Source organism: Anopheles cruzii, chromosome 3, assembly GCF_943734635.1.
Source record: "Anopheles cruzii chromosome 3, idAnoCruzAS_RS32_06, whole genome shotgun sequence".
Classification (NCBI taxonomy): Eukaryota; Metazoa; Arthropoda; class Insecta; order Diptera; family Culicidae; genus Anopheles; species Anopheles cruzii.
In genome coordinates this window covers 21,838,658-21,849,596 of record NC_069145.1, presented here as the reverse complement: position 1 = coordinate 21,849,596, position 10,939 = coordinate 21,838,658, and the positions used below count along the sequence as shown (strand labels likewise).

General features: G+C 49.9%; 1 protein-coding gene across 1 annotated transcript; it reads right to left on the bottom strand.

The window, feature by feature from the left end:
- Positions 1–279: 279 nt before the first annotated feature.
- Positions 280–9,915, bottom strand: LOC128273448 (juvenile hormone esterase). Its single transcript, XM_053011414.1, has 5 exons — positions 9,790–9,915; positions 6,053–7,190; positions 5,811–5,989; positions 5,453–5,736; positions 280–825 (listed from the first exon to the last, which is right to left on the bottom strand). Exons 1-5 carry the CDS (start codon positions 9,913–9,915, stop codon positions 636–638), a joined length of 1,917 nt encoding a protein of 638 aa, XP_052867374.1. The 3' UTR covers positions 280–635.
- Positions 9,916–10,939: the final 1,024 nt, after the last annotated feature.

The window sequence follows — 10,939 nt, the reverse complement described above, 5'->3', positions numbered from 1 at the left end:
AGTGAAACAACGTCTAATATGGAATAGTAGAGTTAGTATAGGTATAGTGTTGCTAAATCGTTCGATCGTTATACAAGAAAATGAGTTTGAAGAGATTTGGTGAGTTATTACGAATGTTCTACAGTTTAAATACTTACTCCAGTGCATCAAACACACAAAGCTAACTCAAAAGGTATGTTTAAACAATTTTATTTGAAAAAATATCAGTTCACAATCAGTTGTTCGAAACATGAGAGCATCAGTTTCATCCCCTCTGCTACGACTCTCACCCCTACTACATTGCTTCTATTGTCTAAAACATCAACAGCAACAATAAAAAGTGTTGTAGTTTTTGCCTCTTCACACACACGCAGATACCCCAGGAGCTACTCCCTAAATAACGCAACGTAAAAAGGCTAGACGCTAGACTCGCTTATAATGCTTTCTAGGAATGGCAAATAAGTACATAATTTTTCCTATCGTTTCCTGCCGCACGTTCTTCTAACTGCCTATAAACTACCTAAAGCTAAGCCTGGCCACTACCTCGCTAGTTTGTAAGTTTCGCACCACATATTGTGAAATAAGATTTTTATAACGTTTAGAAGCAGGAAGCTCTTATGTAAAGGCTACCCCGTATTGTACTGAGAAACGGGAGGTTACAACAAGTTACCGTTGTACTTGGCAAAGGCATCGTCCCAGAACCTTAACCTTAGCGTTTCGGGATTGGTTTTGCTTTCGAGCGAACCTTCGATGTTGAGGTACGGCAGCTCCGCCATCGTGTTCGGCACGACCGATGGCCAGTTGATGCCCAGCAACAGTTCGTCCTCACCGAAAGGGGTTGGATTACTACGCGAGAGAGAAAGAGAGAGGAATGCAATAGCAACGAGAAACAATGAGACTAAATTATGTAAACAACCCACACAACCCCAATTAGATTTCAGCTCTAGGGGGACTACTGGGCGGTACATGCAGGACAGATCGTTAACGACGGTGCACTTGACACCCAACCCATTGTGGCTCAGCTACCAGAATTGATTGGCTCATCTCACACCACGACCTCTTCTGCACCTTCCACGCCACTCTTCGTACCCGTCGGTGCAGTCATTAAACTTTGCAAACATGTGCCCATTCGTATGCACCGCGTCTAATCAACACGTGTGGCCGATGAAACCCGTGGCCATGCGGCCAGCCATCAATCAAAGCCCTCGTTACGGCGGATCCATCGCAAAGCAGCGTCTCGGGGGACTTCATCTTCAGTTACCACGCGCATCCCACGGCTCGGAATGGTGCTCTTTTGGCACGCTAAACGTATCCAAATCGAACGAAGCCACAAGTCTGCGCATTGTGTTTTTCGTTTCTTTCGTTTGTAACACATTTTACGGCGAAGCACCCTTGCGCGGGTTTTTTTACGACATCACCTTTGTGTCCCTGTGGCCGTTTCCTGCTCCTCAAAGCCTGTTAGCACCCGCGTGGACGACGGTAGCTGACAAACTAATCAGAGTGTTGGGCAAAGGCTCCACTTAAACTGATTTCGCCAATTGACCATAGTGAAAATTGTTTAACGTTCCACCGGCGACCTTATTATCCTTTGGCCGCGCGCTAGGCGATGTGTAAATGCGGTTTCTTCTGTTATTTTGTGCTACTGTGGTTACTGAAATCGTAACCTGCGAGAAACGGTCGGCGTTGTGGTATTGTTAGGGGCTAGGAACTACCCCCTGCACATGGCTAGCCGGAAGGGCCAAACGGCTAGAGGGCAGGCTGTTTCGAAAAACACTGCTACGAAGCTATGCTGAGCCGGTTCTACGGGGGACATGGGGAGTGTACAACATTGCCTATTTAGCGAGACGTGGACCCTTTGCGACCCATGGACGGACGACCGCAGTTCGAGGGCGATCGTTGTGCCGCTTACCGCCAAGCCCGTGTCTCGACGTGTGTGTGTCTGTTTTAGCGATCCGCGAACGACGCCAAACACGCGCAAGAGCCCCCCTGTTAAGGTGTTACATAAATGCAGAAACAATCCAAACATTTACAGCACTCTTTCTGCACGCCGGCAATCAGCACCGACTGCACTGGCAAGAAGGTGTCCATTTTTGGGGTCCGTGCGTGCACGGTGCGTACCTATAGTGGCCGCACCGGTGCCGCCGCCGATGTTGCTTTTTGGCGTTCATGTTCGATCTCACCAATCGACCGGCTCTTATCGCCGGCGTACTGGTTCGGCCCGGGGCCCGGTCGCGTGGAGCACTTCTTTGCATAACCATTCAACCCTACACGCAACCGGTGCGCGAGTGATCGCTGGAGATCGCGCCTGCGTGATCTGGATGCGGTTTCGGAAGCGTCGGCCGCAGGCAGTACAATTCAGATCGGCAGGTTTCACGGCTTTGCCTGTGGTCGTTGCTTCGAGACACTATATGGGTGGCGTGAAAAGTCAAGCGCCCTCTTTCTTGGGCCGAAATCACCAACGGGTTGTGCCGCGATTGTTCCCTAGCAGCATCAAATGTGTGTCACGGTGGCTTTATTATGAAGAAATGGTATACGCCTATACAAAAAAGTTATTAATTCTGATGAAAACATAACCAAAACGTGTGTCGTGTAAGTTTTAGTAACTTAAAAACAATTTTTCTCGATCAACTGAACTGGGTTCAAATATGGACAGTAGTAAAACACTTTTTTTATAAAGCGCCTATCGCATCAGCTATGTGACATGCAGCCCAGCAGCATTTGTACCCAGAATTACAAAAACTTCAAATGATACCTTTCTTATAACTTCACGCCAGCAAATACCATTGATATTACAATTTATGTTTAACGGTTAGAGAGTTATATTTCGATTCACCATATTTTCATTTTACTGGCAAACAAATATCCAAAACTCGTGTGAAACAAATGCTTTCCTTTGCGCTGCAGTCGTTTGGATTCTTCATTTGTTTCGGAAATGTTACGCGACCTTAACACTGCTCTGTCCGTTTTAATAATAATAAATAAAATAAATAACGTCGCGCGAAGCCATCGGCCTCTGTTGGACGTTTTGAGGTCTTCAAAAGCTTGTTCAGGAACGCACTTTCACCCACGACCACACGGATACCGAAACCCGAACAGCAGCCCAAGAACTTCGCAAAAATAACCCGGTTGGTTTTATCTTTGCCAAACCCGTCATGCCCCGATTTCCATCGGATTTGAGATTTGTTTTTTGCAAACGCACAAACATTCCTGTCTGTCCACATCCACGGAAGAAGATTAAAATCATCAAACAATCTAAAATATGTTCATTGGACACTCCCGTTATGATAAAGACGGGATAAGGTGTCTTAGGCGAAATACATTCCGGGTGTGCGAAAAGCTATCCAATGAAATTTGTCCGTATTTCAATCCATTGTAAAAGAAATCTATATTTGAATGGGTGGTTTTTTTGAGTATTTAAATAAACTCCGATATCTTTTTCTTCAGTGACCAGTAGTCTTTTTGAAAGTAGTTTCAGCATGCCTCTCGTACAGAAACGTTCGAGCCCAGTAACAAAACAACTGGGACAGTCGGGTCGGGACACACAGGATACACTTGAGACCAATTTTTACCAGCAAAATCATTCTCCTCAGTGAGAAAAAAATTATAATCACGCAATGCCTGTCCGATGTGGCGTTGCTCTGCTGGAGTACTACTTTTCTTCTATTCATGAACATTGGCCACGGGTGGTTCTGGGTTGGGCTCAAGAGTAGGGTTGTTATAATGAGAGAAAGATGGTCCAATCGCTGACAACGCGGGTCAAAATTCAGAGTTTAGCCAAAGAAATAAGTCCGTGTTAGCAACAGATTGCTGTCGGTGGCGATCACCACCGGTCACACGAATCGACCACGATCGTGCTCAGTTGGTGTTGTCGCAAGTGACCCACTGTTTATCACCATTGATATTCTGCCCCAGAAATGCAGCTATATTTTGCAATCCCAACGGGATTCTCACGTCCAGATACTTTCACTCTTGGATTTTCCAAATTGATTTTGCATGATTCCACCCCTAACTGAACTGGTTTTCGGCAAAATGGCATTTCAAAGCGCGGCGCATGTTCAAGCCGTCTAGCTTGCGGTTTCTCCATTTCTGAGAAAAAAACCTATGGAGAAGGTCACCTTTTGTCTTTGCTGGAGATGCGCGTAAAATATCAGTGACTCGAGTAATTCGAAAACTTTCTGAGAGGATTTGGTGGTTAGAAAATCTTAACCACATTTGGCTGTTGGGATAGCAGTGGAATAGGTTAGTTTCATCATTTTTTTGTTGTACTTTTTACAAAAACAATATCAAGTAACATCGAAACTCGGATCGATCAAGCTATCGAAATCCACCTAGGTATCCAAAAGCGAAACGGAAAGTAAGAATGGCACATTTTATTGACAGCAACCTGTAGGCTGAAAGGAGTGAAACGATCGCCGCCGTCGATTGCCGGGCCGATTGCCGGGTGCGAGTCACTCGGGGGGCGGTTTACTTTTGGGACGAAGGAAGGAAAAATGAGGTCACCCTTTACCGGTTGATTACGGGGCAATGGCGGATAATTTATGAAAGTATTCGAAGCTCCAACCGGGGCCGCCCGTTCGCTGATCATAATTTTCTCCCCGGTCCGACCACCGGTTACATATGCACACGGTTCATTAAACCGATGACAACGTCAAAAGCGCGTAACTTTTGCTTGGCATCCTCTTCACCGGGAGCCCTTACGGTCAGTAGGTAGGTCCGCCAATGCGCCCACTAAAACACCCGACCGGCAGCTAACAGACGAGCCCTCAGCGCAATCCAGCGTACGGTCGGGATCGTTAGTTCGGTTTTGTAACTTCTCCTCTGTCGCCGATGCACACAACCAATTGAGGTCCCGCCGCCGGTCGTCGGTTTCGCGCCTCGGATTGCACCATCTCCGGGTCGGGCAGAAAACCCTGACCTTGCGAGACCGCGCTGCAAAGTGATGCAGGTCGTTACGGGCCCAAACGCGCAAACAACCGTTCTGCTGATTAGTATGCGAATTTCGGCCTAACGGTATCTGGCCTGGGCCCGTTGGTTGTCTCCCAAATGTTGAATAATCAGCTTCCCGCGCTGGCTTGGGCGTAAAAAAACCCGACGCTCATTTTATCACAGGGTCATAAACACGATCCAAACGTCGATCGGGGGCCCATAGAGATCCGACGAGAACGCGATGGCCTAGCCCGGTAACCTAACGTCACCAGAGACGCTACTGGTCCGCCTTGGTCCAGCGCCGTGTGGCACCATCTTTTAATCTTTTTTTTGTTTCCTTTCACTAGCCGCATCGCCGGAGCCGTCGTGATCCCATGGCTTGACATTTTGGCAACCGCAAGAGTATTGCAAGAGAAGTGCGCGTTGCAAGAGCGTCGTATACCGAAACGCTCACGTTGCAACGGCAACCCCGTGTTCGTTTAGTTTGCGACCGCGTTTGTAGTCGCCCAGTGTGTGCAATAATGTCTCCGTCTCGGTCGGCACTTACCCGTACTTGGCGAAATTCGTCCACATCCGGGTCATCTTGTGCATCACCTGCAGCTCGGGAGACGTACTGTCGAGACGCAGGTTCAGAAAGCCGAAGTGGAACAGATAGCCCAGCTCGTCACCGTGGCAGGCGCCGGGCCAGTTGATGCCCAGTATCCGCTTGTAGATACCGAGCGCCCCGTCGTACCCGAACCGGAACACCCAGGTCGAATTGAGCCCGTTGTGCGACGCATGCAACCGGGCAAAGTCCGTGATGCCGTGCAGGAACATCACGTCCGACATGAGCTTCAACAATGGAGAAATTTGGCTAATTAATGATAGGTTCGTTTCACAGACGCCAACCCGCCGTGCCGACTTACGTTCATCATCTCCTGGATGGTCTCGTTCGACACGTGCCTATCGCCGAGGTAGAACTGTTTCATCTTGCCCGCGAACTCGCGGCCCTCGTCCGACTCGCGGTCCAGGTGCATGTTGAGCGGGATCAGCCGCTCAAAGTCGCCGTCCAGGGTTTGCAGCAGATTGGGGTCCTTTCGTACTCCTGGGGAACGAGCACGAGTGGGTTATCGGCCTGCGGCACGTGAGGGAGATCCTCCGAACTTACGCCTCAAAAAGAGCATCGCTTCGTGGGAGTTGAAGCCAACCATCAGGGGCACGTGGTTGTAGCGGCCACTCTTGAGCAACTCCAGCGGTTCCTCGGTGATGAGCGGCTCATCACCGTCGCTGGAAGCATCCTCGCCGGTCCAGCTCTCCAGCGACGGCACAAACGGGAGCCCGATGCTCTTGCGCACATCTTCGGCGGTCAGGGTTTTCAGGGCGGCATCCACGATCTTCTGCGGGGCCGCTCGGCGCAACTGCGCCAACAGCTCGCCCGTATCGTTCGTCCGGATGCCGAGCAGTTGGCCCAGGTAGAAGCCACGGGCCTTCGTGTCCCGGGCGATGGCCCACGGGTTCAGGACGGAGCCACTCTGGGCGATCGCCTTGTGGAAGAGGCCCTTCGCGATCGGGGCCAGCGTCAGCAGCTGCACCGACACCGACCCGGCCGACTGCCCGAAGATGGTCACATCGTTCGGGTTGCCGCCGAACGCCGCTATGTTGTCCTGTACCCAGCGCAGCGCCAGCACCTGATCCTTGAGACCCGCATTGCCGGGGGCATCGCGACCGACGCTCAGAAACCCGAGTGGCCCCAGCCGGTAGTTGAACGTCACCAGCACGACCCCGTTCGGCACGAGATAGTCCGGCCCGTACAGGAACGCGTTGCCGGAGCCGAACGAGAAGGCGCCACCGTGAATCCACACCATCACCGGCAACTGCGGATTGTCCTCGCCGACGGGCAGCTCCGGCGAGTAGACGTTCAGGAACAGGCAGTCTTCGTTGCCCTTGAAGTTGTCCAGTATCATGTTGCGGTGAGGGCAGACCGATCCCTCCTGGTGCGCACCCCGGATGCCCTTCCACGGTACCTCCGGTTGGGGAGCCCGGAACCGCAGCTCGCCCACCGGCGCCCGGCCGTACCGGATGCCTTTGAACGCGTAGAAGAAGCCTGCCCCGCCACCCTTCACCTGCTGCAGCCGGCCGTCGAGGGCCCCGTTCTTGGTGAGGATGATGGCACGCGACTCGCGCTTGAACGAGCTGACCACGTCACGCACGAAGCCCATCGTCGTGCGCGGTATGGCCCGGACCAGCGAGTTGATCGAGTCCGAGTCACGGGCGATTCCGGTGAACGTTTTCCAGGCGGCCGTTTCCTGTGCGGGAGGCGGAATGGAAGTTTACGTGTCAACGACGCCGACTTGATTGATCAGTTCACCGGACTCCTCATCTGCCGGCCATAACTGTCTAATGCACTTCCTGTTTACGCCAGCCGGTACGTGAGCGATCGCGATCGCGGATACAGTCACGGTCAAACATTGTACACAATAGGGTTTAGAGGACATCGAACTCCAGCAGAGAACGCATGATAAGGGCAACTTTTTGTGATCCAATTCACGGAGTAAGTAACTTTCTATTGCATTCGGGGCGTTTCGCTGATGGAAATTAGTTTTGTTTATTTAAATCAAAAGCTTGTACAATCACACAAGGGATGAGTTCGAGCCGGTGTGTAATAGCTTTGGGACGCGTGTCAGTCTGAAACCATTTTGTAAAGTGGTGACAAATCTCGCCCCGGAACAACAGTCGTTATAGATGTTAGCGGTGCCCCATCGGAGGACTAACAGGTATTAATTGCAAGTTGGTGGCCTAGACTTTTGGATTAATTGTTTTGATTTTCAAAATGGATGAATAGTATGCTTGTCGAGAGGCGTTGTCGAGCAGCAGAGATTATCAAATGGAACTGCTCCATTATCCAGAATATACTTTTCGATGCCAACCACTGTTGCTGTCATCGCTCCACATAGCAGTTGGTTGTCCTCTAGAGCCGTTTGTCTAAAACTACAAGACATCTGCTTTGGTAATGGATTTTCAGCGAAATTTGGAAGACACCGGCAAACGAGTGCACCTGTCAATAGGTCTACCTTTTTAAGGTACATTAAAATCTGTTATCTCGTGAGGTTTTGCAACTAAATACGTTGTCCCGAATGGTACTATTTACGCCGCTAGTTCCGGATTGACGCCAATGCCACAAGTAAGTTGAAAAAATGTTGATGTAATGATCACTTGCGAGCTTGTAATGTTTGCTAGTGGCCGTTGGTTTGTTGAGCTAGGGCTGATGTGTCCAGCCCGGTAGAGATTTGTTTTGTTCGATTTCACCATTTGCACTGCCACATGCAATTGTGAAAGGTGTGGAAAATTCGCGATGTACTCCTCTCCAAGGAATGCTGTTTATGCTGTGACCGTATTGGAAAATTGTTTTTGATTTAACATCAAATTCGAGGATACGAAAATTACATACCTCCGGTATTATCATTCAATTCAAATTAAATTCCACTTAAATCGACAAAGTTGCTTAAGTATAATTATAAGCAACGGTAACTGCATCTCGACACGATCGTTTCTGATCGGCGAAATCGTGCGGTAAATTAGAAAACCAGTCGCCAATCGGCGATCGCTAATGGTGCGCAAAAATTAGTACGCCACACACGCTTGTGGAAAACATTTTTATGACCCCACAGGCCACCTCACTTTTCTCGGGGCAAACGTTTTCTTTTCGGTTCTTATTCGACCTTGTGCCCGTACACAGCACCTGGTTCCGCGCATAAAACATAATGCGACCAGCAATACACAATTATACCATGCAGGCAATGCATGGGCGCTGCACTCAGTCACCTCGAACTGTACGAGAGCAGAACCAGGTTAACCTTGCCATTGACTTGACGAAGGTTTCTCGTGACTCGGGCGCATAGCGACTCTCGATGGTAATGAAGATGGAAGAATTTCTCTATTTCGGATCAACCGGCGTCCTTGGTGCGTGACGAGTCATTCTTTTTTCCTGATTTGCGAACAATGAATGAAGGAAGATGTGTCGTCAGCCACCAATTTACCGGTACTCGTCTCAGCGGATCGATGCCGTTTGGCCGTTGCGTGTTCAACCGGTGACCCTGGTGACGGCTTAGGATGATGGCACACAAAAAATAAGGCGCGCGGGCGCGAAAGGAACGAGGTGCACTGTGCTCACTAATGTGACTTTCGTGTAGTGGCTCAATTTGGCTAATGTGCGCAAACACCATCATTACCGTGTGTGTTGTCGCCTGTGGCAACGCCGGGGATCGCGTTAACCGTTTAGAGAGAGAGATTAGGCCTTTTTTCATAAGCTTCGCAGTTGAACGCCGTTCGGGAGGCCTTTTAGGTGCGGTTTAAGGGACAAAAAAACTACTTTCGATGGGGCAATTTGCCCTTGAGCCCTCCACATGATCACAATGGGGAGACCCTTCGCGAAGACAAGGTTATGAGCGCGGGCACTAATCAGTTTGAGAATTCTTTGAGCAGCAAGGGCAGTTCCATGGTCGCCTCAAGCCGTGTTACAACTCGCCCTACAACTTCGAAGCCAGTTGAACCCGTGACACGGTGAAGTGGTCTTAATTGATGTCGTTACCACCACGCTAATCTGGCAGAGCGACCTGTGGAAGTGAAAGCCTTCGCACCTTGGGCCATCCGAGACAACCGCCCCATTGTTTGTACTAAATCAGCCGCGGACGTTTGTGTTGGGGATATGTATTCCTGTTTTTAATGTAAATGCTCATATTTGGCCACTTGCAAGCCAACGTATTATTTTAAATTTAAATTTAACATTCAAATGCAGAGACACGCACATGGCCAAAAACACTCAATCCGATCGATACGAGAAGATGTGAATCACTGTCTGGCCGACAAACGAAAAACATCAACGGTCGAGAAAGCGACGAACCTTACCTTCAGTTTGTTGGAAAACTGGCCGGCACTGGCCAGCGCCTCTCCGAACGTTGACGGTGGCAGGGCATAGCTCGAGTGTGCTCCGATCGAAAATAACAATAGAATTAGGGCACGAATCGCGTACATGTTGTACGCGTTATCCGGTGCCGCGGGACGATGATAAAAACTTCGGTTCTCGAAATCGATCGACTTGTGGCGGAATAACTGATTCGTTGCTAAATGCTGTACAAATGGGGCAAAAGAAACATTTATTATAATACTTCTTCACGCGTGTCAATGGAACGCAAGCGATTTCGGACACAGTGTCGAAGATCGTAGCCCCAGCGGCCGGTCGCAAGCGAGATGAGGACACCACGAACCGAATGAGCACACACAAAAACACACAGGGCGCGTGGACGGCCAGAAGGAAGGCCTTGCCGATATCCGCAATTTCGTACACATGTCGCTACCGCGCACCCGGAGTGCCGTCGAGAGCATACGGCATACGTCGCTATCAGCCGTGTCCAGTGTTGCATTCGCGAGGCCTCGTTCCGGCCTGGCACGGCTCGGTTTGCCCTAGAGATCCTCTATCTTTCACGCGTACGATCAAGCACTGGAGCACAGCATCAGCAGCGGAAAAGGTCCGAAATGCGCCACGGAACGATAGACAGTGACATTGAGCCGTCCTTCGTCCGATCGTATAGGATGTTCCGCCAGACATACCGTTTGTGCAACGACCGAACGAATACGACTACAGACTCGAAGTCAATTTGTTTGCTAACGAACCAATCGATTATTTGCCTGTTTACACACTCTTCTCGTAATGTTCGCCAACGCCGAGCCACTATATTGGGATCACGTCGCTTGGCGTCTCTCTTGTTGCGAGTGTTACTCAACCGTACGAACTCGATTTGCCACCGACAACGATTGCAAACAGTGTTCGTTCCCTCCTTTCTGTTTCCTCCTTGTAAACTAGGACCATTGGTAACACATTAATCGATGTCCGGGCTGAATGGGACCAAAAATTCAAATTTAAGCGCAGGCAAATATGAATATTAAACTGTTTCGAGTGGTTGCGGGAGCGGCCATTCCACAAAAATGTGGCCCCTTCAGCTCTACACTCACACCGATCACCGTATCCTGCCACGCGATCTTGCGACACGAGCTGCCC

What these genes read in the sequence shown, in the direction of transcription:
- LOC128273448 (XM_053011414.1), bottom strand. Translation starts at nt 9,915, where the DNA reads ATGTACGCGATTCGTGCCCTAATTCTATTGTTATTTTCGATCGGAGCA. An exon ending in AGCGATGCTCTTTTTGAGGC is followed by an intron (nt 5,990 to 6,052) that starts GTAAGTTCGGAG and finishes CTCGTTCCCCAG; the next exon opens with GAGTACGAAAGGACCCCAAT. An exon ending in ACGAATTTCGCCAAGTACGG is followed by an intron (nt 826 to 5,452) that starts GTAAGTGCCGAC and finishes TCTCTCGCGTAG; the next exon opens with TAATCCAACCCCTTTCGGTG.